At 43.9% G+C, this 27,606-nt stretch overlaps 2 protein-coding genes across 8 annotated transcripts; one reads left to right on the top strand and one right to left on the bottom strand.

Moving 5' to 3' along the window:
• The first annotated feature begins 512 nt into the window (after positions 1-512).
• Positions 513-14,374, top strand: LOC130554283 (voltage-dependent calcium channel beta subunit-associated regulatory protein). 4 transcript variants are annotated; one of them, XM_057333808.1, is made up of 10 exons: positions 513-870; positions 6,839-6,901; positions 8,099-8,244; positions 8,322-8,383; positions 8,463-8,607; positions 8,814-8,985; positions 9,106-9,231; positions 9,344-9,554; positions 9,749-9,923; positions 10,442-14,374. In XM_057333808.1, exons 2-10 carry the CDS (start codon positions 6,863-6,865, stop codon positions 11,727-11,729), a joined length of 2,364 nt encoding a protein of 787 aa, XP_057189791.1. In that variant the 5' UTR covers positions 513-870; positions 6,839-6,862; the 3' UTR covers positions 11,730-14,374. The 4 variants fall into 4 exon arrangements, with proteins under 4 accessions (XP_057189791.1, XP_057189790.1, XP_057189789.1 ...); XM_057333806.1 differs by lacking the exon at positions 513-870 and adding an exon at positions 5,487-6,725; XM_057333807.1 differs by having other exon boundaries at positions 514-870; positions 6,839-8,244.
• On the bottom strand, positions 14,016-26,119 carry stk11 (serine/threonine kinase 11). 4 transcript variants are annotated; one of them, XM_057333812.1, is made up of 11 exons: positions 26,006-26,119; positions 24,275-25,082; positions 23,004-23,087; positions 22,664-22,753; positions 22,214-22,346; positions 21,929-22,065; positions 19,814-19,941; positions 18,253-18,310; positions 17,939-18,135; positions 17,480-17,713; positions 14,016-14,903 (listed from the first exon to the last, which is right to left on the bottom strand). In XM_057333812.1, the coding sequence occupies exons 2-10, from the start codon at positions 24,559-24,561 to the stop codon at positions 17,514-17,516; spliced, it is 1,314 nt and encodes a 437-aa protein (XP_057189795.1). In that variant the 5' UTR covers positions 24,562-25,082; positions 26,006-26,119; the 3' UTR covers positions 14,016-14,903; positions 17,480-17,513. The 4 variants fall into 4 exon arrangements, with proteins under 4 accessions (XP_057189795.1, XP_057189793.1, XP_057189797.1 ...); XM_057333810.1 differs by having other exon boundaries at positions 25,935-26,099; XM_057333814.1 differs by lacking the exon at positions 24,275-25,082 and having other exon boundaries at positions 25,935-26,099.
• Positions 26,120-27,606: the final 1,487 nt, after the last annotated feature.

Genomic DNA, 27,606 nt, shown 5'->3' with positions numbered 1-27,606 from the left:
ACATTAATTTCTCTGTGTGTGCGTGTGCAGTTGAATATTAAAGACTCACAGTAACAAACACAAACAGTCTGGAGGACATTTCATTTCATAATATCACAAACACACATTTTAGACTGAATCTTATCTTCTCTTTCATCTGCTTATTCAAGATGCGTCATGAAATTAACATTAGGTCTCTAACACGAATAATAATGTTGTGTGTGAAAGGAAGTGAAACAGTGTCGCCTTGCGGCAGTGATGGGAACTGTCATGATGCCGTGAACAGTGTTTAGTTCGGAATATTATCAAACAATAAAAAACAAATCCATATCCAAATTGTAAATCAATTCTGAATCCTTGTGAAAATGTATTATTCTGTTACGCTATTAATATATCGCTCGAACCACATTTCATTTCGTATTTATTTGTATCTCTTACGTCATCTTCTTATTTTCTTACATTCACAGCTTTGTTAAATTTGTGTGTGAAATTCGATGTAAAATGTGCATTAGCAACAGCAGCTGTAGTAAACATATTTTTCACGTTAAAAGACACGTGTCACTCAAATATTTAAACGACAGTTCACGCGTGGCATTTAAAGCAACCGTGTAGCTGCAGTTTCATTCATCTGTAAGTGAATGTAAGTAAAGATTCCTTTTTTATGAATCGATGCGTTTCTGCAGTGCACACTGAAGCATCACCTGTGACGCACGTCACGAGGAATCCCACCGCTCGCATCATCAGCACCAGTGGGCGTGTCCTCAGTCTCCGGGCTTCATTCATAAACTCGAGCTCCCATTAGGATGAAATATAGCGCGTCTTCTGGAGGACCGTGCTATTGGCGAGCGCTTATAACGCGTCCCTCACACGGACAGCATGAATTACAAATAGGTAAGTGATTCACTCGATACGCGCCGCGTCGCTGGATGTTCATTTGTTGCGTTTTGACGCGTTCCATTGAGAATTTATCGTCGCGCATCCGTACTGCAAACGCGTCTGACTCATCGAAGCGTTCAAAATAAAGAAATCGCCTCATCGCGTTCCAAAGACGCGTCGGGTGGAAAACGCGATACAAACGTATCATAGAAATCTGTGCGCGTTTATCTGCTCATCTCTCATCATGACCGCGTCGCGTCAGTGAACGCGTATCTAGCTTGACTGTGATGGCGCAAGTGATTTTACCGTCCTGCAAAATAAAGGCGGCGCGAGCGAGCGTCAAAAGACTGAACACGAACGACCAACACAAGCCTTGTGAAAATGAACCACGCGTTAATCACAGTAAAACTGTGGCAAAAATGTGTTTTTGCCTTTAGACTACTATATGCATAAGCAGAGGTTTATCAGAAATACCGCGGTTCGACAAGGATCACGGTATTAAAACCATGGTTTGGTAAGGGAAGAGTTTAATCGTGTTTAATGTGAGTACTTCGGCGCTCTCCAGGCTTTATGTAATGAAACATTCTCATGTATGACATCATAACATCCTTCAAATAGCAGCTTTCATGTGTACTTTATCTTTAGAAGTGTGAGTTACTGCTCTTTACAGAGAACACACCGAATCCCCCAAATACTGTAGCATACTTTATTACACAACACTTCTATAGTATTAAAGGGATACTCCGCCCAAAAATAAAAATTCCGGAATACATTTCTTTGTTCTGCTAAACACAGAGGAAGATATTTGAAAGAATGTGAGCAACTGACAATTCTGGGACATCATAGCAGGAAACATTGTCTTTTTTGTTCTGTTGCACACAAATGAAGATATTTTGAGGAATTTAGGAAAGCAAACAGTTCTCGGGCACCCTTGACTACCATTTGATTGTTTGCTGTTGCATTAGTCAATGTTGCTAACATTCTTCCAAATAAAATGACAGATTGGTGTAGTAAATATGTGAGTAAACAGATATTTGGTCATTATCATCATAACCATTGACTGCACTGTGCATGTGGATGGTTTATTACGGTAAAAGTGTAGTAACCGTGTTTGATTAGCATTTATATGATCATAGATTTACAGTCTACTACAGATATATTGTGAGATTGATTTGACCATATAAATGAGGTTGCTCTTGTTAACCGTGGTTCATTTTATTGGGCGTTAATGATTCATGCGCATGTAAACGGTACTGATTATCAATCATCATTCTGAAATGAGTTTTTATTGATATCATCTTCAGTGTATCAGCACTTCTGCTTGTAGAAACGTCACAGCGTTCTCCATCAATCCCCAAATTCCTTTGACAGGGTTTCCGTTAGGAACGTGTGTGGATTTGAGATTTGCTCATGAATACACAATGATGTGCAGCCGCTCACACAGAACACATTCACTCGCTGTTCAAATGCCAGAGGAGGGCACGGGTTTAATGAAGAACTTCACACGCGTGTGTGTGTGTGCTTCATCTACACAAATGCAACACACAACTGTGTCACACTCGAGCACACATCATAGTTTAACATTTCTACAGGAGTTTAAAAACACTGTTCACACATTCAAGGCCTGTCACTTCAGTTCTACAATCTGCTGTGTGTTTGGAAGAAAACTTTGGGCTGACTGAGATTTTATTTTGATTAGTATTAAGATATCTTAAAGTCGTTACATTTTGAGATTGATTGTAAAGTATTTCAGAACAGTGGGGCTGGTAACTGTATTTCCCTAGGCACAGATGAATAACAAGAGGTCTGTACATGGAAATGACAAATCGTGAGCCTCAAACACTATTGTTTCCTTCTTCTTGTACATCTTGTGCATGCAAAAGACCACTGAGAAAGAGGCCAATCCCAACACAACACCGACTGTGACGTACGCCCCCAACGTTGCATATACTAGTGATGGGAAGTTCGGATCATTTTACTGACTCGGACCTTTGAGTCTCGTTCAGCAAAATGAACGAATCTTTTTTCGAGTCATATTGTTCATTTCGTTCATTTTAGCAAAATATAATTAAAATGTTACATGTTACTTTCCTAAAACATCTACTACTTATGCAAACGTTGATCACATTACAAACAATACAAAACTATAATGCTATAAGAAACAGAAAAGATTAATTCATTGTTTACCTGGGTCTTTAGTCTATGATTAGCTCACCACACCTCTTATCTGACAAGTCCTCGGGTTTGACTCCTTCGTTCATCACGTGACAGCGTCGTAAGCTAAACCAATGCAGTCAGAGCCAGAAAGAGAATTGATTAGTTCACCTCCCGAGTCTTCGGGTTCGAGTCGTTCGTTCATCACGTGACAGCCCTGTACGCTTTACCAATGCAGTCAGAGCCAGAAAGAGAATGGATTAGTTCACCTGTCGAGTCTTCGGGTTCGAGTCGTTCGTTCATGACGTGACAGCGTCGTAAGCTAAACCAATGCAGTCAGAGCCAGAAAGAGAATTGATTAGTTCACCTGTCGAGTCTTCGGGTTTGAGTCGTTCGTTCATCACGTGACAGCCCCCTACGCTTTACCAATGCAATGCACATGCGCGACTGGACAAATCACTCCCCGAGACGACTCGTTCTTCCCGAGTCACATTAAAGATTCGTTCAAAATGAACGAATCGTTCAAGAACGACCCATCACTAGCATATACCCGCCCATGTTCTAGGCCAGCCGGACGTGCACAGCTGAAGTTCTGCAGGTATTGTGAGTAGGGTTGGGCGATGTCTACCAAATTGGCATCGGACGATGTCTACACTCTACAGTGAAACCTCGCGATGGACGATGACATCGTTGTCTTCTTTAAATAAGCCACGACGTTATGAAGTGAGGGGCGTTTGGTCTGTTTGAACCCCTCCCTCAGGTCAAAAAACTCTGCGATAGCATCATGTTTACTCAAACGCATTTCCGAATGAATTATCTAAGTAAATTATTTGTGCTTCTGTATTAAACATCTCAAATCTGAAACAAAAGTGACTATTTACTTGCCGCTATCACTGCTAATGCTTCTCAAACGAGCTGCTGCTTCTTCTTGTCTTGGTTACACAAGCAACACGCGCGTGTGGACACTGACGCCTAGTGGTCATTGCCTGTCGATGCGGACAATGACGCAGAAGTATAAATGAAAACCGACACGTAGCCTACGGCGTAGGTCCTACGCACGGGTATTAACTGAGCTTTATACAGTTATAAAGTCAGGCGGGTCTGCGCAAGCTGAGCGTCTTCTTTAAACAGCGCGAGCTGCACAGTTATAAAGTCTGATGCGTCTGATCTGTATCGTGCCAATTTATATGCCGCTTAAGCCTTGTTTATATTTGTTCACAATGCAAATTGAAGCACAGAGCAGCGAGTGTCACGTGACGAAAGTGAAAGGGACAGTTTTTCAAACCTGGGACAACATCAATCAGGCTTCGCTCAGCGTTTTGATTCTGATTTAAGGAGGCAATTCTGACTATATCCCCATTTGTTACGTGTAGCCTATATGGAAGAGCACATGACGACGGAGTAATCCACAAAAGGTATTTTAATAATATACTTGAGAGAGAACCAAGGAACACAAACATACCACGTAGACATAAACTATAACCGACAAGGAACATGAGGATGACACTGGGTTTAAATAAAGAGGGGAACATAATCAAGGGAAACAGAAACAGGTGCGGGACTAATTAACAATGATAGAACACAGGCAGACGGAAACATGGAACAAAACCGTGACAGATCGCCCCCTCCCGGAACAAAGTCCAATGGAGGAAGGAGGGCGGGGGCTCAGGAGGTGGACGAGGGACCGGCACGGAGCAGGCGAAAGGGAGGTGTGGTAGCCCATGGGGCCAGGGTGGTGAGGATGGTGGGAGGAGCCAGATGGTGGTCCAGAAGGAAGGAAGGGCTGATGACACCAGGGGGCTGACTGATGGAGCTGATTGAGGAGGAGCCCACCAAGCAGCCGAGGAGCTGAAGCGATGCTGAAGATCCTGGCAGCCGCGACGTAGCCGCAGTGACGATCGCCCGAGACGACAGTGGGGGTCCAGAGGGCAGAGGATGAGCTGGCGCGACCAAGGGAGGAGGCGGAGCCTGAGGGAGGGCCGAGTGGGCTGTAGTAGAAGGGGTGGAGGGCCGGAGAGCAGCAAACGGTCCGCAGCGGAGGCCTGGCGAGGACGGTCCCAGGTGTAGCCGACGGTCAACGCTGGAGTTGAGGGTCTGAGGAGTGTAGGTGCAGGAGTCAGGACGACAAGACAAGGTGGAGCGGAATCATCTGAGGCTGAAGGTAGAGCCACAGGTTCCTGACGTCCAGGAAACGACGGTTCCCGGCAGGCCCGAGGTGGAGCCCCACCACTGAGAGAGGGAGACATGGAGGGACTGAAGGGAGATGATGATGACTGGACAGTGAGAGTGGATGAGGACTGGGTAAAACAGAGAGCATAAACAAAACCAACCCAAAACAAAACGTCTTTTATGTCAGCTTGGAGAGGTGGAGGGAGGCTGGGCGGGACCAGCGGTTCATGCAGGGGCAGACAATCACACTCACCAAGCTGAAAAATAAAGTCCAGGTCCAGCAGGCAGTCACACTCAGTGATGGGGGTGGGCGGGGCTCATATCCATATCCATACCCTCGTACTCCACTAACACTCCCTCGGTCATAGCAGTAGGAGTTGCAGTCGGCACACACACCTAGTCAGCAACAGGCTGTTCATCCTCTGCGACCGGGGTGGGCTCGGTCGCTCCCAATGGCGCTGGCTCACAATTCGTGGCAGAGACCTGAGCCCACCGCAGACTCGGGCTGCAGCTCCTCGCCGTCTGAGTGGTCCTCGCTGGGCACTGGCAGTTCGGAGAAGTCTGGGAGGCCGGACGAGACTGGCTCGAAGACCTCTGAGGACGCGCTGTGGCGTCCACGCCATTTTCCACAGCGTCAAGGCGTTGTGGAGGAGTGCGGAATGGATATGGGGCGAGCTGGAGCAGATTCCCCGCTATCGACTGGTTCTGAATGACGATCGCTCAAGTCCTCATCTGCTCTCCCGACGCAGAATGCAGAGCCCATCGCTTGGAGGACTCGATTAATGAAGTCCTCCAGCAGAATCTCATCTGCGTCGGGAAGCAGAATAAAGATGAGCAGATCGTCATCCAGGCCAGTCAGAAATAAGCGATTTAACAATGAATCGCTCCAACTCACCCGATAGCACAAATCTGCGAACTCCTCCACGTAGCTCTCCAGCAACCGGCCATCCTGCCTTAGCTCCAGCAGGGCAGCCTCTGAAGAGCGGATATAATCCATCGCTGGAGGTCGGTTATACTGTTACGTGTAGCCTATATGGAAGAGCACATGACGACGGAGTAATCCACAAAAGGTATTTTAATAATATACTTGAGAGAGAACCAAGGAACACAAACATACCACGTAGACATAAACTCTAACTGACAAGGAACATGAGGATGGCACTGGGTTTAAATAAAGAGGGGAACATAATCAAGGGAAACAGAAACAGGTGCGGGACTAATTAACAATGATAGAAACTAATGATAGAACACAGGCAGACGGAAACATGGAACAAAACCGAACGGAAACCGTGACACTGTTAGAGCCCCTGCCGCAAGCAGTAAGCAGTGATCTTATCCACTTCTTTCATTTCACGCCTCATAGTAGCGATCTGTTTGCTGTGTGAGCTAGTGGCATGAGCCGCGCAGCGAAACAGCCAATCAGAGCAGAGCTCAACATTAATATTCATGACCCTTCCAAATTAGGTAATAACAGACCTTTTCATTCTAGGGAGAAATCCTGGGGTTGTAAACGGACTTGTAAAACCGTTTCTGGATCATTTTGGCACGTAATAAAGCCACACACCTTCTATGTAGATATCAGAGAACAATTTCACATGAATTCTTTGGCACCTTTAAGTCTTGTGATGAACCTGTGAGTGTCTGTCATGTGTTCTTTCAGGTGTCACACATTCAGTGTCGGATCATGAGTGATGAGTCTCTGTTACAGACCCGCCGGACCACCGTGAGTCTGAAGAACACAACACCAATAACAAAACAGATCTTTGATGATGAAGAGAAGACTTCCTCATGTGTGTGATGCATTTACATTTAGCAGACGCTTTTATCCAAAGTGACTTATGTAAGAGATCATGTCCAGGCAGCCGGTTGTTATCACAGAAATAAGGGTCTTGTGTCTCACTGGAGGGGCTTATTTCTGTGATAACAGTCGGCTGCTTGTACATTATCCCGCTTATTACACGGCTACTTGCCACATGAGAAAAAACTGGACATGAAATGTGAATTTGAAATATTTTATTAGCTCATTTTTACCGAATGTAGACCTTCCGCGAGGAAAAGCCGTTTAGTTTCAGTTTTAAGGTAAGAAACGACGTTCAAATGTCACGAACAGGCAAATTGGTTGAATCATTTGTAAATATAATGTCATATATGTTATTAAAAGACATATTTGTAGTTCATTTGTAAAAAAACACCTGTCAAAATGATTTGCTGCATCCGGGTTACCGTGTGTTATTAGTTTTGAGCGGTTGTTATCTGGGAATAACGAACTTGCAAATGTCGCGACTGGCCAATCAGAATGAAGCATTCCAACCAGCTGTGTAATAAAAATGAGTTTACAATAGAAGCAATTTGAACAACAAAGCATAAGTGCAGTAAAACTGGTCTGGTATAGCCCAGCACAGTATACACAGCTAGTTTTTGTCAATAGAAAGTGTAAGACGTCACTGACCAGATTCACTCTTCTAAACTCTTCAAGCACTCGCGGTGCATTCTGATGTGATATCAGATCATTCCTGGACAATCACTTTAACCATCACTACATGCCATCAACATCTACTGGAGGCATTTGTGTTTACTGTAACAATTGTGAAAAGGCACAATAGAAATTAAATAGAGATGAAAGTTCACTCAATCAATTGTGTCTTATTACTGCAATGTGTGTGCGTGTTTGTGTGTGTGTGTGTGTGTGTGCGTGGTATGGTTGTGGTGCGTGTGTGTCTGTGGTGTGTGTGTGTGTGTGGTATGTGTGGGTGGTATGCTTGTGGTGTGTGTCTGTGGTGTGTGTGTGTGCGTGCGTGCGTGGTATGCTTGTGGTGTGTGTGCGTGTCTGTGGTGTGTGCGTGCGTGCGTGTTATGCTTGTGGTGTGTGTGTGTGTGTGGTATGTGTGCGTGGTATGCTTGTGATGTGTGCGCGCTGCAGGACGTGCCGCTGGCGTCAGACGCGCAGGAGAACTACATTCTTCTGCTGGTGTTGTTGTGTGTGTTTGCTGGCGGGACTCTGATGGTTCTCTCCATTCTGCTCGTCTTCTGTCATCGTTGCTGTGGACGACAGCGCAGACACTCCAGGTGATTGACACATCTGACACACGTCACTTCAAACACACACACACATCCTCATCACGTGTTTGTGTGTGTGCGTTCAGAGCCAGTGAGGACCAGGAGAAAACCAACACCACATACATCGAGGAGAGTCAACCAGCACAGGGTTTGTGAACACACACATCTATACTGTACGTACACACACGACACCTTTACATCTGCTGACACCTCATGTTCATCCGCAGACGTCAGCTGCGAGTCTGTCTCCAGTTGTCATGGTGATACAGATGCTGATCATTTTCTGACTGTGGCCGGCGTGGCCCGACGGGTGTCGTTCAACGAGAACGCCATCTATGAGCCGAGCGCAAAAGACAAAGAGAGAGGACGCAGGTCAGAAACACTTACAGATCAGACATGTGATGTTCAGATGAAGACGGACATCAGTGATGTGACACACAGAAGACAAACATCTAATGTGAAATACTGTATATAACGGATCTGTGCTGGTCGGACTGCTCTCTCTCTCTCTCTCTCTCTCTCTCTGCAGCGGCGGACGATCCGGGCGTCTGATAATCATACTGTATGTTCTCTATCAGGTACACACTCACAGATGGAGACTTCCATCACCTGAAGAAATCTCGACTGACACACGCACACATGCAGCCGCCCGCTCTGAAGATCAACACCATACTGGAGTGTGACACGCCTGACAACAACATCACAACTTCTGATGACACCGCACACACACATTCACTCGCCATATTCCAGGTAACGCACGCGCTCATATTTCAGATAACGCAGTACAGTGATGTAAAAGATCAATAAAACCTGAATGAATGAGATGAAATATGACAGTAAGTGTGTGTGTGTGTGTGTGTGTGTGTGTAGCCGGTTGACAGTGTGTCTTCAGACTCATGTGTCCTGTGGATGAATCAAAGCTGCGGTTCTGCTCTACCTGGAGACTCTCTGAACACCAGTGAACACACCAGCAAACCCCCAAACCGATCGCAGACCGTACGTGACACTCATCACCTTCATCATCACAAGTTTTCATCGTCTTCATTGTGCGTTCAGACACCTGTGAGTCAGTGTCTCATCTCTCCGTCTGTCTCTCCACTGCTTCCAGCTGGAGATGTTGAACAGAAACACACTGACGGATGGAGATCCGGTCATCACGGGCACGGCGGGCGGCGGTCCGGCTCTGACTCAGGGCAGCGTGTTTAATTTCCTGTCGAAACTCCGCCGTCATGCCAGTCTGGAAGGTGCCGGTCCGTTCTACAGCGTGAAGAAGTGGAGCTTTGACAGCGTCCAGAGAGCCGCCAGTCTGGACACCAGAGGTGTGAACGGCTCCAATATTATTAACCTGTGAGATCACAATCACCTGCGTTCAGTCCTCTCACGCTGAACACTGGTTTGTAGCGGCCGGGTTGGAACTTTTGTTTTGTGAAGGTGACAGAAGTGGCCATGCTGGACGTCCGACTGAAAGATGAGTAGCTGGAACTGAATTCACTGGCTGTGTTGATGTTTTCAGGTTCTCCTCGCAGATGTGCGTTTCGGAGGCAGAGAGCGGCCAGCGAGACTTCAGAAGAAGAACATCTGCAGACCGACTTTCTGTTGAGAAATCATCCTGTTCGTCCAAAGAAAGATCCACCGAGACGTCTTTCAGCTGGATCTCTGGAGCCCGACGCAGAACCTGAACTCAGCAGGTGACGCCAGAGCTCTCTGAGAAAAACACACATTCTCATTTTTAAAGTGACAGTTCAGTTCACCAGCGAAAAAGTCCATTTCATTTGCACCACTAAGGCCCGATTCACATTTGGCGGCAGGTGAACACAAATAGGGGGCGACGCGGACGCGCACATTTTTCAAGGCACGTCGGCTCCGCATCGAGATGGAAATAGTTCAACTTTTCTGAGTGCTCGCGTTTTCCACGTGGTTTTAGACGCGAAATGTGAATCGGGCCTAAGACACATCAAGGTTATTTCAAACACTTTACAATTCAGTTTTAACATGAAGAGAAAGAATACATGTCGCGATTCATATTTTTGAATTACAACAGTAGTGACCTCTAGTGAAGAACAAACACATACATCTGAAGTGTGTCCAGTCAGAATCATTCATACAGTTTATCTGAGGGTACTGAAGCTATGATTCCGACACGCATCTTAAACACGAAGAATCAGAGGAGATCACACTCATCATCTGAAGTGTTTTGTGTCTGCAGGATGGAGGTGGAGAGAGTGACGGAGCTCAGATGCGGCACAGAAACAGATCCACCATCCCCTCTGGAGGTGAAGAGCGCTGAGGAGAACGGACACACATCTGAGGAGTTTGGAGCGGCGAGCCGTCAGGAGAGTTTGGAGCAGCCCAGTTTGTATCGTGACATCTGGAGCCTGAGAGCGTCGCTGGAGCACTACGCCTCCTCCGACCTCAGCAGTAATGACACGCGCAGCGACGCCGACAGCGTCTGTTCCGTAGGGCCGTCCAGAGCCGGCGTCTCCAGCTTCAGGTCGCAAGACATAGACGACGACATGGACGGAGACGGCGAGCTGCCGTACGACGAAGGGCCGCAGAGAAATGGACGGGACAGCGTCGACGGAGAAGCCGGCAACAGGAAACTCCTGCAGATGGACAGCGGTTACGCCTCCATCGAGGCTCCGTACAAACCTCCGGAGGAATTCCGTCTGTTCGGAAGTGCTTCTGGAAAGACCGCTTCGGAGCGCCGCCGCTTCTTCACCAGCGCCGGGCGGAAGGGTACGGTCTGTGAGAGTTTTGACGCGCGGCTGTTCAAAGAGGAACTGGAGGACGAGGTGAGTCGGGAGGCCGAGAGTTCCCTCGGAGGAGCCGCAGTCAAACCCAGAGTGGCCTTCCGCCGCCGAGACTACAGCATCGACGAGAAAACAGAGGCACTGTTTAATGAATTCTTACGTCACGATCCTCACTTGGATCAGCAGGGGTCGCCTTCGCTCAGACACCGTCACCGCTCCCGCGTTCACCTGAGGAAACAGTGGCAGCGCAGTAAACAGTACAGCGACCCCGGAGCCGCCCGATACTCGCCGTCACTGGAGCGTCAGCGCTGCTACCCGCTCCGCCGAGGAGACAGCGCCAACTACCCTCTGGACACCAGATATCACAGCACGCTGCCACGCATCGCCAGTGCCGCCGACGAGGAGGCCAGCGAGGGAGCGGGCGCCACCCAATCTCCCGGCCCGTCCTCACAGACTGAAGGTTCTGCTCCGGACCCAGAGGAAAACGCAAACAACACGAGCCGCCGCTTCTCTTCAGATCGTCTGCAGGATTGTGCGATACAGGAGAGACGTGCAGACACACATAAACATTCAGAGACCTCGGATCCGCATTCAGGCTGCGTGCAGCATCACATCAACACAAACCTGTCAGACAAACTGATGACCGATCTCGAAGACCGGCTCTACTCCGGTATGAGGACTCACACGAGCCAAGAGCGCACAGTGAGCGTGAGCCGCACCTCACCGGACCTGGAGGAAGAATAAATCATCTCATGACAGACAAACACAACTCACATCTGCTCTTCTTAAAGATCACATTCACGAGGAAATCAGTCCAGACGACGAAATGACAGTGTGATTAAATCTGTCGTAACACAAAACATGAGAAGAAATCAAATGATGTCCAGCAGCATGTTTTATACAGTATAGGGTTTATTTATTATCGTCGGCTCCGATGAAAATGTTTAATTCATCTCAACAGAATGAAAATCTCCCATTATGTACATCCATCCCAGAATGCATTGCTCCTCATATCACTGTTTCTTCATTTATAATCGGTGACAAGTATCTTTAATAAAAGCAGGTTACATGAACCTCATTGAACTCATTTAACCCCCCCCACACACGTCTGGTTTATTATCTCCGTGGGGAAAGTAATGTTTTTATACTGTACAAACTGTATATTCTATCCCCTATCCCTAACCCTATCCCTAAACCTAAAGATCATAGAACACTTTTTGCATTTTTAGATTTGTAAAAAATATCGTTCTGTAAAATTTATAAGCTTTTGTGCCCATGAGGACCTCAATTTTGGTCCCCACGGTGACACGAGTCCCCATGTGTTGTGTGTATTCAGGTTTAGGTCCCCACCGGGATATACAAACATGAACACACACACACACCACATGATGCACTTTTTTCTTGTATTTGTGTTTTCACACTAGCTCAAAGCTGAGACGTCTGACTGTGAATAAATAAAAGAGAAACGTTTCTTTTTTGATGATTATTTGACTGATTTAAAGAGTTTTGATTGATCCATTCACTCTCAGCGTATCACATACTTTTCTTTCTCATAATCATCCCATCATACACACATCACATGTTAAATCTTGGAAGTTGTGAACGTACAGCTGTTGGCCACAGATCGATGGACGGTCTCATTTTGTTATTAAGAATAATGGCTTTTTAAAAACTATTTACAATAAACGCTGCAATATTTCATGAAAAAAGGCGTTGTAATCAGCGTTTATAGTAAACAGCTTTTCAATGTGGGCCGTTCTCTTTTTAAAATTCATTCCTCATAATCTTCAGTTAAAATCTGAAAAGGCACGTCCGCCCTGTAGTGACAATTCATCTCAAATGACGTGTGTTAGACGGTTTGGGTGGAGCCTCCGTTAACTCCTCCCCTTCGAATGTCAGTCTGCTGCCAATTCTAGCTGTTTTTACACATACAATCAATTCGCAAAGACGAAAGCCACGCCCACTATTCTTCTCCTTTGAAATTCCTTTTCACTCAGAAATGTCAAAATACGGAAGTAAAAACGATCGCAACTTCCGGTTCACAGGGACGTTAAACGTCACTATGGGAAAGGACTGTTGCCATGGAAACAGATGGAGGCGATCAATGACCATAATTCTGCACGATCCTCCCATTACTTTCACTCGTATCATGTTTTCATCAGACTTTTTTTACACAATTCTGCAACGGACCACAAATAACATGATCACCAGCAGTCAGAGAGGGCGGAGCCTCTCGAGTCATGACGTCATTTCTGGCTTCCTATATACAGAAGCTTGCTTTTCTTTTGTGACATTATTGACACAGAGATAAAGTGAGTATTCATGACGTCATTATCCTGATCACGTACACACAAATTCAACAATAACACGTGTGTGTGTGTGTGTGTGTGTGATACAGTGGAGATCAGAAAACTTGAGCGTTATCGACACACACACACATCATCATCATCATCATTCACGTTTATTCAAAACCTCTGTTTGAGTTTTGATTCTTTCGGTTTGTTTGTCTTGTCCTGATAATGAACAAACATGTTTTCTTCAGATATGGAGTGACCAGCAGAAATCTTTTGTATACATCAGAAATCTCTGTTGAAAATGTCGACATTGACCCGATTAAGCCTTGAGTGATGTTCAGGTCTGTGAGACAACCTCACACATTTGATAAACCAGCTTTTCTTTCTTGTACTTAAAACCAAAAACACGAGTAACAAACACAAGGGTCAAAGAAACAAACGTGTGTGTAAACTGTAAAGGCATCTCACTCAAAGTTCTGCATCGACTTCAACGCAACGACGACCGCAACTCATGGATTTATGCCACATTTGCTTCTTTCCGATGTGAAAACTGATCGACAACGTAATAAAGCAATAAGTGAATAATGGTTGACGGTAGTCAAATCTGTGAATTACTGCGTGTTTGATCTGTGTGACGTGTGATGAATGAATGTGAAGGTGTTGAGCATCATGAGCAGAATATTGAATCAGAAGATGAAAGCTGTGTGTTTCTGCAGCGATGAGTCACACGCACGCACAGCTTTCAAACCTTTTTATTTCTCCCACAAGCTCCATTTATAATCTTACTCAAGTAGATTTGCACCAAAACTCCATTCAACAGATTTTCTCTGACCGTACAATTAGACTGTCGGTTATTTGCTGGTGTGTCTTGAAGAAAAGGGAAATAAAGGGAAAGGTTTTGCAGGTTAGTTTAGAGTAAATGCTTGAATATATGGGGATTATGTGTTTGCTCACGGTCTGAGCCCTTTAATCAGAGGAAAGACACAAATCAATGAAACTAAAGACTTTTCTCCCACAAACAAGCAAACAAACGACCATCAACTCCGCTTCGGTTGGGATGTGTTTTATATAAACAATACTTTAAAAATATTGAACGGGAACAAAAACCAAACCAAACGGGGGACGCATCAGTCATCTGCGTCCTCCAAACTCTTCCCAGCATGCAGTGTTTGAATGCGTTTGCTTTTTTAAACATCGGTGTTATATTCTTCTCATTTGTGCCACAGTCTCTCTCCATGAACGGACGTCTTTGTCCAACAGAACACAACTGTAGTTCAGTACTGCGAATTAAAAGATGGTCTAAAACTAAACTGTGAGGTCACACGTGCACCATCGGCTCGCTACACAATAAACATCCACGCGGTCTTTGGGTGCTGATCAAACCGGTTGAGACCGGACACAGAACAAGACAACAGAGACCTCAGAGAGAGATAGAGCGAGGAGGAGGATTGTGGGAAAACATGTCCGCTCTTTAACAGCATCCTCAAATGAAGCGGGTCCGTTCCAGATGCAGTGGAGTGAGAAACACAAGTGTCCGGATGCCGTCTGTGTGGAGCTCATATTGAGGGCAGAAATGTGCGTTGGGAACAGCGGTCAGTATCGACTGCAGGGAAACAACGGAAACCTGCAGAGAAACGACACACACAATGCAGGAATGAATACAACAGCTCTGATAATGATGTTTTTAACACAATGCAACACAACCGGATCAAGAGCTGACCGAATACTGACAGAAAGTACAAGGGGTGATGGTGTGCGTTTGCTTCTAGTCGTGTGCACACTGTGATCGTCTAAACACACATGAAAGTGTAAAACAGTACAACACAACTAAACGTGAAAGCCCATGAACACACTATAAATACACACAGAATCAATCTAAGCAGTGTGTGTGTGTGAGAGAGTGTACTGGTTTAGCTATATTTGTGAGGGCCAAATGTCAATCTCAGTACCACAGTGAACTACGTGTGAACCCACTTGTGAGGACATTCACTGGTCCTCACTAAATCAAAAGGCTCATAATTCAATCAAATGTCTTGCACATGTTTGTCTGATTATTAGGTTTAATGTCCCACTGCAAACGCCCACTTTACTCATCAAGACTGTGATGTCTGATCTCTTCCATAGAGCATTAAAGTCCCAGTGAAATAAAAAATGACAATTCTTAATTTTTCATGAAATATTGCAGTGGTTATAGTAAACAGTTTATCAATGGGGGTCACTTTCTTTTTAAAATTCTCTCATAATCTTCAGTTCAAATCTGAAAATGCGCTTCCGCCCTGCAATGACTATCCATCTCAAATGACGTGTGTTAGACGGCTTGGGCGGAGCATCCGTTAACTCCTCCCCTTCAACTGTCAGTCTGCTGCCAGTTCCATTTCAAAATGCAACGGCTGTTTTTACACATCCAATCAAATCAAAGTGAAAAACGCCAGCCACGCCCACTCATTTTCTCCTTTGGAATTCCTTTTCACTCGGAAATGTGTCTAAATACGGAAGTAAAAACGATCGTAACTTCCAGTTCATGGGTACTTTAAACATTCAACATTCTGTGTAGACTTAAAACAGGTCAGATTCGTTTTGTATTCTCAGCGTATTTGGGCGTATGAACATTGCAAATGATCAGCTATCGTGTCTCTGAACCGGAGGACACTCGCGTGTAAACGCAAAATCAAGACTTTAATGTTAATGTTCACACTGTCTGTATCATCCCCTATCTGCCATCTAGTGCACTACGCGTCATTAACCATGTAGGACATAATAAATGTGCAAACAAGTGGCTGAAATGTGGCGCCGCTTCAGCAGCTCTTAGAGTGAAGGGGGCGGGACTCTTCCGATTCCAAGCGGTTTTGATTGGACGAGAACTTTGACGTAGCGTGATGTCATGGAATTAAGCGCACATGCCAGACTGTCAGTTTTGAACGCTTATATCTTCTAAATGTGAATTTTGTCAGCGCGTAGGAGCACATCACTTTATTGACGTCCTTAAGGCTAACTTATTTTTAATAAAAGGAAAAAACGTTCATGTTGATTTTACTGGGGCTTTAAGTGTCGAGGTGGGTTAGGGGATATATTCTATCATAAGCCCGATATAAAATCAATGGAAGTCTATGGAATGTCCCCACTAGTATAGCAATACAAACGTGTGTGTGACAGGGTGGGGTTCTGTCACTCTCGTGAGATGCTGCTGCCGCAGTGAATGGGATGACTCGGCCTCTCTCCCTCCCTCTTCTCTGTCTGTGAGGATGCTGTGCTCACACACACCGAGCGAGAGAGAGAGAGAGAGAGAGAGAGAGTGTGTTTTTGTTCAATCCCATTCCCAGCACACATGTGGTTGAGTCTGTAAACATAGTCTTCAGGTCATCTCATCAGTTTCATCAGAGAAGCCTTTTTTACTGTTGAAATGACTCGCAAACACACATCAGAGATAAAAACTGCTCTCAGCCCGTGACACTGACAGACTGTGAGTTCTGGAGCGCTTCTGCATCACATTTGAAATAGTGCTGTTCAACCATTCATCGCATCCAGAATAAAAGTGTGTGTCTACATAATCATATATGTCTGTGTGAATATTTATTTTGTGTTTATAAACATATACCCGTACACATACATGCATATACCATAAGTATGTACATGTATATATTAACATTTATTATATATACACTACCACCGAAAAGTTTTTGGACACTTATTCACTTGTGCTCATATTTTAGAATAATAATAAACTCATCAAAATGATCAAATAAAACAAATGGAATTATATGACAAAAAACATTAAACGTGTTATATTTCAAAGTAAACATTATCATTATTGACAAATGATATTGTTTTCTTGTCATTTTCTCAAACAGCTTCAAGAGATGCGTTTGAAACAATATTAAAGGAGTTCCCATCTATTCTGTGCTCTTATTGGCTGCTCTTTCTTCCTTATTCAGACAAAGTCATCCATTTCAAAAACATTTTTATTAAATAAAACGTTACTTTTGTCATGAAAAAAAACATGTTTGTTTGCAAAATTATACGAAACTAACTTCAAACATTTAAGCATACACTTTCAGATCAAAAGTGTTTTTAATAACGAGAAACATTTCACTCACTTTTGACCGGTAGTGTAGTTTTTTTAACCATCTGTCCGTGTCATTTCACACGTCTCCTGTCTGTTGTGTGTGATTCTGATAGTGAAGTGTGTGCGTGCAGTCTCACCTGTACAGAGGAGCAGAAGATCAGACGGATGAGGTCACTGCTGCTTGCAGGTGGAAAGTTTGCGGATCTTGCTCGCTGCAGATAAGCCCTTCCTGGAGGGATTTGATGAAGAGCTGGAACGCCGCTCAGATTTGGGTTTCAGCGCGGCCGACTCCGTCCCGTTCACACACAGCGGTTTGGCCACAGCACACGTGCGCTCTGGAGGACGCTCTTCCTCATCCTCATGTACCTGTCCTGCTCAAAACAACACGCACACGCACAGCTTTAATAACCAGAATGATGTCTTTAAGATCATCATAACACGCTTTACAATCAAATGTATGTCCAACGGTTTTTAGGCTTTATTTACATCATTTCCCCACAACCGTGTCAAGACTTCAGACTCAGACAAACAGAATGTGTTGTGAAGGGCTGTCTGAAGTCCTGAGGGTTCGAGGCGAGGTCAGAATCAGAACTCACCTGGTACTGTGAAGTCCTGAGTGTATATGATGTCATCTTCCCCGTCAAACATCTCGTCGTCGTCCTCCTCCTCACCGTAACCGTGGAGATCCTCCAGGTACGGCACAACTGTCATGCTCCGCCAGGGGTCACGGGTTTCAGCGCTGGGCGGGATGGGGACGGGCTGTTCTGAGGGAGGGTGTTTCTTACGAACCCAGCTGAACAGAAGAGAAAATAAAACATGGACTCGGTGGGTTTAATATAACAGACTGAAATGCGAACGTGAACGTGTGTGCGAGCGCTGCAGCAGTGACTGATGGGAAATCTGAACTCACTTGTGTTGTCTGATGTGTTGTATTGAGAATCTCTTCACAGGATCATATTGCAGCATTCCTGTCAACACGCGATGAAGAAACACAATCATCATCACAATGACGATGTAATGAACTGAGATGGTGACTGTGTGTCAGTGAACAGCAGTCACAGTGAAGTATGCAGTATGTAGAAAGTGTGCACTGCCTAGCGAAGCGCTGCTAGTCTGTATGACCTGTGAAGCTCTGGTGGGTTCTGTTCTTCACTCTACAGAGGCAGCAAGTCAATTGAAATATTTGAAGGTTGCCTGGACCGCGTTATGCTCGGCTCACATCGTATCAAAATGATTTTAAAAATCTAGTCAACTGGTAAACCACAGAATGAGTTTACATAATACATTAGGTATAAAATACCATTCATATTATTTTATTCATTACCATAACTTGTTATTTTGTTAAAAACACATCAACTAATGCCAATTTAAGTTTAAAGCATAAATGTACATTTCACATTTGGCTTTAGAATAAGACTGCACAGATTTGTTTGTTTTTTGTTTTTGAAAACAGGCTTAGTTGATTTGATTGAATGATACATCGCAGAGCTAGACAGAACAGACACTGACACCGATACGACAAAGAAAACAACATTTACATGCCGTGGCAATCAGTAGAATTAGGTCATGTCTTCCTCAGATGACGGTCACATAATATACGGGAAATGGGTGCGTCTTTGTAGCGGGTGTGTTTTAGGATCTGAACTCATACAGTCGGCATGGAGGGGTCAAGCCCTTTTTTATATTGTTTATTATCAACATTATAAATGAGCAAAACAGATATTCTTGTTACTGGATTAACAAAGAGCAGCGCTGTCGGCTTTAATATAACCGTCTGAGGAACGGACTTGTTTGTGTTGACATGTTCTTGATAAGACCTTTATGCTTGTTTTCTTATCAAGAACATGTCAACAAAATAAACAAGATGACTGTTAATATACATTCTGTTTTGTACGTTTTTTGTGCGTTCTGTTTTATGCGTTTCCTCAGCGTGGGTCTAAACGCAGTTTTTATGCATTTTTTCCATTTTCTTTTTCCAACGTTGCAAATCTTATTCACTTAAAAAACACATATACCGGATATAATATTAGTGCATTATTAATAATATATAATTATATAATTATAATATAATTACAATCATAATCTTGATGTGAAATTGTGACTAAATAAAAACTTCAAAAATGAGGTCTTCATGAGCCTTATTTAAATAAACGAATATTGTTTTTTTATGAGCGCGAATATTCGAATATGATTTTATTGAAAAATGTCCATCCCTGACACACACACACACACACACTTCGTTAAAGAGCAGCAATATGAGATGAAACGAAACAATTCATCTATCTACGATATAAAATGATGGGATGAAGTGCTTAATGGAGTCACAGCGCCATCTGAAGGTCACACCTATGAACTACAGCATAAAGCAGAATCACTTTTAAAATACTGGTATGAATGCACAAACATGAATGCTGAACGGGAATCACGCTGATAGAAACTTCAGGGTGGATTTCTACAGTATGTGACCTCACCTCTCAGGAGATCAGACAGCAGCGGTCCACACTCCTCAGGAACAGTGTAGTCACCTTTCCCAATGTTCTCAAACAGCTTATAGATGTTGTCGCCTTCAAACGGGTACAGACTCGTGGTTATGTTGTATCTGTGACGGGGAGAGACAGACAGGTTTAGTCAGTGCCTGGAGAAGTGGCTATACTCTTCATTTATGCCCCATTTTTAAAGCGGCCCAGCAAAGTATGAACGCCCTGGTGTTATAATGTAGCCAGGTTTACAACGCCCTGGTTTTATGCACATGTTGAAGTTTCGTATCAGAAATGAGTGATGGCCACAGAAGAGGTGCAGATTCTGCGATCAATCCTGGCCTACAGACTATATGACGAGACGATCAGGGCAGTACGCAGGACTTTAGAAAAAGAACGTTTACTTCCTTGATCTATGTGCATTTGAAGACTTTTACAGTGCAAATTAGATGACAATAGCTACAACAATGTCTGCCTTTTCATGATTGTCAGTTTCAGTAAAAAAAGTAAAGACATGGTCAATGTTTTTATACAAATATAATTGGTAAACTATCTATGCAAGGTAAAGAGTGATAACAGAATGTCCCGTTTTGAGTGAACTATCCCTTTAACCTTTTGAGTACAGAACTAGACATCAAATGACTTGTCGTTTTTGTTTAAAATAGGTCAAACGGAAATAATATAGAAACTGAATTAAAGAGTCAGAATTCATTTCAAAGTCGTGCTTTAATATTTGCAAACAATACAGCTGTTTTAGCCACAACCTAAACGTGTGCTTTAGCATGAACTCGTGAAGGTCTGGTCATGTTTTGGCCTCGTCCCACTGACATTACATGCATCGTGTTAATGATATGCTATTTTGTAGTTTACATAACTGGACATTACAATCGGTCATTAACCATGTTGGCGCCACAGTAAACTCCCAAGAGTTGCGGAAGGAGGAAGAAAGCAACGCAGCCAGTGTTTTGCATGTGTTTCTTAATGAGAAAACAGTCGTCAAACACCAAACATTGAGCTTCTTACATTGCGCTCTTTCACACCTCAAACTGACCTTGAGCTGGACGTAGCTAACAAAAGCAACTCCGCCTTCTTTCATTTGAATGGACAGTAATGCACGTCTCACGTTTTCTACAACATTGGCAGCACTTCGTTCAGGTTGTCCTTATTTACAACTTTTATGACACACCATGGAAAATTCCAGTGGGTATATGCCGTATACACACAACTGCATCACACTTGCATTTAGGGCTGGGCATCGATTCTGATGTTCCGATTCCATTCCCATTCACAAGCTCTCGATTCGAGTCAATGATTACCCAGATAGCAAGCAACCATTGAATAAATGTTCAAAAATAGTTGATTTGTCAATGTTAATTGAGTTGAATCAATATCACTTTTGCACCTGCAATTAATGCAGACATTTAAACAAATCACCATTATTGTGATCAGGCAACTCTTTTGCCACTTTCAATGTGATATTTACGGATCTTTTTTAGAAATATCTATAGGATTTGTATTAAATCTATACCCAGATAGCAAGCAACCATTGAATCAATGTTCAAAAATGGTTAATTTGTCAATGTTAATTGAGTTGAATCAATATCACTTTTGCACCTGCATTACAATGGTGAATTAAAAAACGAAACGAAGAGCCACAAACCTGCATATTAAACTTTAAAACACTTGGGTATATTGAAACAGAACAGTTATTTTACATTTAAGATGCAGTATAACAAACAAAATTTCAGAAAAATAGCTGTGAATAGAGGCTGCGATCATGTGAACCGCTGCCTTTTATGTGAAGGTGATGTTAAATTCCACGACACACCGGATCCCATGTTAATGAAGGATACTCCCTGTTGTAACATCCACCCGTTGTAAAAAGAAAAGTGACATCTAGTGGATAGTAGTAGCAAGAACATTAACGTAAATGAATGTTCAGTGCTTGCGTAAATATGAAAGAAAAAAAATCGATTCGCAAAAGCTGTGAATCGATTTTTTTTCTTTCATATTTACGCAATATTGAATTGTGAATATTATTGAGTTTGATGCACATGTTTGTTTATTTCTTGGTGCGTGTGTGTGTGTGTGTGCCTGACGGGAACTCACAGTGTGACTCCAGCAGACCAGATATCTACTTTAAACCCTGAAAACGTTTCCAGGCCGTTGGCGATCTCGGGCGGCTGGAACGCTGGAGACCCTTGGCTTGTCCGACACGTGTCATCCTCTGCGAAGGGGCGTAGAGCCTGGAGGTCAAAGGTTAACATGTGGCAGATGTTTCTAACCCAAGTTAGGTTTGTAATTCCTTCAGTCAACATTCACGAGCGCTGCTTTAAACCTGAAGCTAACCGGCACATGACAGTGAAAGAGAGAGAACACACATCATTCGCTCACCTCTGCTACACCCAAGTCAGAGATCTTTAATGCCCCGTCTGTGGTCAGCAGCAAGTTCCCTGGTTTGATGTCTTTGTGCACGATTCCCTGACTGTGCAAGTATTCAAGACCATCCAACAGCTGACAGAAGTACCTGAGAGAAACATTATAAAAACATCCGAATGACACAGACACGACTACATGACGTCAAATCGCTACACTTCACAACCTCAAACAGGACTGAGTGTCGTCTTCTCGTTACCTCAGAATAATGCTAGTAAACAATACTGCGTTTCAATGATTTGCCGTCTCAGGAAACGGATTTGAATAAAATAATGCTGATATTATCTTGTTCTCAATTTAAATAAGGCTTATTTCTGTAGTGCTTCTCAAACATACAGCGCAGAACAGCACATATAAGATCATGGACCGGATTTACAGTAAAGCTGCTAGAACCACATTTCAACTGACCCGTGAGCTTGGAATACTGGAAATCTTTTCTCCGGAACGCTGTCCAACATCTCCTGCATCCCACACACACAATACTCCATGATCATATACGTGAGAGAAGAGTAAAGGAACCATCAACACAACCATGGAGACAAACACCAACAGTGTGTAATGCACGTCACATCTCACACGTCACATTGCGAATGAAATGGGTATCGAAGACGCACACAAAATAATGATCATCCAAAACGTACATGGAATCATTGCATCCATGTTCATTCCCATTCTTCACGCACACACTCTTTCAAGGATGAATCATGACCGGAGAGTAAATGTGTAGACGTTTGAAAGGAAAGGATATATCTTCTGCTTCTCCTCATTGTACAGCACATCCACCAGCTGAATGATGTTCTTGTGCTGCAGTCGTCTCAGCAGCTGAATCTCTCTGCAGAAAAACACAACCCACATCACCAGCATGAACACTGTTCCCGGGTCAGTCCGAACAAACGCGTGACGATGTGTGAGGGACTAACAACCGATCACACGGCTCATCAAACACGCTATTATTAAAGCTCATGTAGGAAGTGATTTTCGATCTAACGGTCACTTAATAGTAAATACTAAATCAATTAACGACGTGAAAACGCAGTGGCTCTATAACGACACAAGACACTGTGCTTTTACAATTGTTCTTGTGCGAACTCACGCTTTCAAAGACATTCATGAAGTAACGATATATTCATGGGTTTATACGCTCATCTGACTGCTACGATCGTGTAAAGTCAGTCAGTCACCACGTTATCACAGGCTTGTGCGCGTTTAGCTGGTTAGACCCGTTAACCTCGACGTGCATCACAACTAAGGCCCCGGTCACACTTGCCTTTTTTCTCCATTGACTTGCGTTCATGCGCATGCGACAGACCAGTTAAGCAAACCCGTCTGAAGACATTTGGCATTTCGCTCGCTGTGTAGCGAAGTTCAAGTTTGCACCTGCGAATTCACCTCACGTGAGGTCAAAACATCACAGCGTGACCTCTCGGTACAGAAATGTAAAAGATGGAGGAATCGCTCCTGCCCATTTGTGCAGCACCGTCCAAATGAATGTGCCTGAGATATTGACTTGCTCATTCTGGTAAACAATAACAACACAAGGTCGTGGGTTCAATGTCCAGAGAACACACTACAACATCTCTCTCCTTATTCTCGTGAGCTTGTTCCCAGGTTAAGGTCAGAGGTTACACTCCTCTCTCTCTCTCTCTCTCTCTCTCTCTCTCATACCAAAGAATCAATATTTACATGTACACCTCCAGCAGAATGTGTGTCGTCTGAGAATCAAACCCGTCGTGCTGGTGTTGCTAGTGTCGCACTGGAACAAATACTGCACCGCGCTGACTTCTAATGTGATGTTTAACATCAGCCGCTCGTGTAGCCCGAACTATCAAGACACGGTTTTCAATAATACAATCTGCTTTGACAGCAGAGTCATCTTCACTAGGATCACGCTGGAGTTCAGTGACCTCTGATGAAAACACATTGTGTGTATTTAATGCAGAACTCATTCGAAATTCCACGTCTATAGAACCTGACTGGTATTCAGAGTGGAATAGGTTGAATATGAAAGCCAGATCTTACTTCTTCACATTGGCCTCTCCGTTGGGAATCCTCCTCAGTTTCTTCTTCTTCAGGATCTTCACGGCTCTGCGACACAACGTCTCCGAGTCCAGCATCTCCTTTACCTTCCCGTACGAGCCTTCTCCCAGCAAATCGCCCATCAGATACTTCCCGATCAGCTTGGCGCGCTTGCGGCGGGGCTGGTAGATGACCTCGGTGGAGTCGATGCGGTGGATGAAGGTGTCCATTCCCATGAGCTCATTCTCCGTCAGGTAATCCAATTGCTGAAGTTCACCACCCAAGCTCATTTTCTCTGCCCTCTCTCTCTCTCTCTCTCTCTCTCTCGCTCTCTCAGTGTGTTCCAGGCCTCGACGAAAATCGCTTTTCCAGAGACAGTTAGGCGCAGTCCTGATCGAGCAAAAACAGTTAGTGGGACAACACAAGAACCAAGTCACGCCTGGAGAACCGCAGCAGCCGCATCGCTGACGTTCACGTCTGTTACCCACGGGGCAGAAACTACAGCACCTCTGGAGGGTTACAAGTGTTTGGTCTGGAGGCTTGAATTAGCCCACGCTGGGAATCATGGGAACCCAGCACATCTCTGCAGACACGTCGGCTACGGTATGGCACAAAATCTTGGCTTGTGCAGTCAAAAGCATCCAGCAGCGTCTGGACACGTGAGCCCGTCGAAACCTTCTCTGTGTTTACACGTCACTGCTGTTGGGTCAGTTTTAGCTCGCAGACGTCCAGACCACGAGCGCCGTCTCCTCGGGAGCTACGATTTGCAACTTCTGTTCAGCATTATGGAGAAAACGAACGTCCAAAATATCTAAAACAAAGAAAAGACAAAAGAGTAAACCCCAGCGCGTTTCTGACTCGATTCTGCAGCGATGTTCAATCCGCTGGCGTGTGTGTGATGTGTAGTGAATGTGTGAAGTTGCCACACACGTGTAATGCTTAATGGAGTAATACAATCATCATGTATCCTCTACTGGACCGCAGGAGTGACCCATGTGGAAACATTACTGTGCCTGCACTATTTTCCTCGCACATACCGAGATATAAAATAAACTTTACGCGCACATCTTTCCTCATGATGCTTTCATGCACGAGCCCCTGCACTTCACCAAATAACAACACGTGTCACTTGCGCGTGTTAGGATTCAATTATTCATTCGTCAATACACACGAGACACATTATCTGACAAATATATCAAATATGAAGTAACGTGTCACTGAGAAAAGACCCATGGTATAAGAATTTGCCAGTCGGTTCGTACCGCGGTATTATCGCGCGACGCCACGGTGCTGTTTGCCCATGTCTCACAACTTAACTAACGTTACTGTAAAACGAACACAAGAGTCGAGACACATTCACAAATTCTACAGACAAAAGTCAGTCAGGGACTGAGAATAACCGTCAATCTTTGGAGATCAACGGTAAAAAACTGACATGTTTGCTGATTGGTCTGATTTTCCACTGCGGTAAACGATCAAACACAACCTGGCAGCGTTTATTGAAATAAAAATGAATGTTGTGTGTGTCCCTCCGTCAGTCAGGTGTGTGTTGTGTGTGATGTTTGTAAGGTTTGTGTCGATGAAACGGAGTGTTTTATCGGCAGCAGTTAGCAGCGGCTAACACATATCTCTGTAACGGAACAAATCCGTCGAATCAACTGACCTGAGGTCGGCATTCATTAACACGACCCGTCGACGGATGAAAACGCGATCCTTTATTCCTCTTCTGCTTACCGTTCGTTTGTTTTCTATCATCCGTTCCTCACAGAAGCTGCTGCTTCAAGGCTGCCGCCATCTTGTTTACCTCCCTCCCATCGTTCGTTCGCGCATGCGCCATAGCGTGAGCGCGCACGCCGCCGGCAGCAGGCCGATAGAGCGCGCACCCGCGATTTACCACGACAGATGTGTGGACCTTTCGAGAGTCCCAAATTACACCAGTTGTACATTTAGAAACATTTTAGCGTGTGAAAATATTCAGTAAATACTTGTTTGTCATTTAAATGTATATGTAAACACAACCGAATATTGGCACGCACAACGTTTTTAAAAGAAACATTTGTCATTACCATCAAATCAACTCCATCAAGGACGTGATCGGATCTTCACCCCGGGACATGCTGATATATAATAATAGTTTATTGTTGTTATTAAAACGGTATTATTTTGAGACAGACCTTTAGTGATGCAACAACATGAGAAATATTCACATGTGTTCAGTGTGAGGAGTGGATGAGTGTCTGCTCGTGTGGGTTATATTTAACACGTGTTAAGCCCGAAGAATGTCAAACTCAAGCTCTTATTACAGCTCTCATCATTACACCCATCTCTTCTTCATGGTTACAGGACACCACTTCACAAATGCGCATGCATTTCATTTCAACTGTAATGAAGTAAATCATTTAGGAATGCCAATAATCAACAGAATGCAGGTGGTGTACACACACAGCCCCAGTCCCAGGTGTAAGACAGATGTCACCATGAATCATTCCCGTGACGTCGTTTTCTTTCATTTACAAACGCTAAACAAATAAATACATTTACAAACGGATTTAACAGATGCTCCGGCCAAGCGATGTAACTTACGTCATTTGAGATGGATAGTCATTGCAGGGCGGAAGTGCGTTTTCAGATTTTACCTGAAGATTGTGAGGGCACATGAATTTAAAAAAGAAAGTGACCCGCATTGATAAACTGTTTACTATAAACGCTGCAATATTTCATGAAAAAATAAGAATGGTCATTTTTAAATTCACTGGGACTTTAAGATCATTTGAAAAACTCACGCAAGAAATCTAACCCGAGACAGCACGATGGGGCGAAGACAGAACGTTCCAGAAACCACTGAGCGCTTCCACCACGCTGACCTGATACCTGCTGCTTAGTTTTTACCTAAACATTTTGAACGTGATTTAGCCGCAACATATAGTATGACAAATTAATGAAGAGATTCGATGCCAGTGCTATTATGAGACTTATTTGTTATATGTCTACATTTTATTTATCCGTTTGCATGTGGAGTGTATAGCGCTTCAAAAATATATCTTACAAAAGTCATATCTGTGTGTATTGTTGTCTTGTAGTTATGCCTCCTTATGAATTTAACCACGCCCCCTCAGTCATCACTCCCCCATTCCCCACAAACATTGGTGTGGGGAGCAGTGTTAATTTTGACAGCAAATTTTGATTTAGTTTTAGTCATAGTCTTTTGACGAAAATGCAATTTAGTTTTAGTCACATTTTAGTCAACCCCATCATTTTAGTTTTAGTCTAGTTTTAGTCGACGAAATATGAAAAACATTTTAGTCGAATAAATATACATTATATTTAGTCTACTA

The sequence above is a fragment of the Triplophysa rosa genome, linkage group LG5 (genome assembly GCF_024868665.1).
Source record: "Triplophysa rosa linkage group LG5, Trosa_1v2, whole genome shotgun sequence".
Classification (NCBI taxonomy): Eukaryota; Metazoa; Chordata; class Actinopteri; order Cypriniformes; family Nemacheilidae; genus Triplophysa; species Triplophysa rosa.
This window is presented reverse-complemented; position numbering and strand designations above follow the sequence as displayed.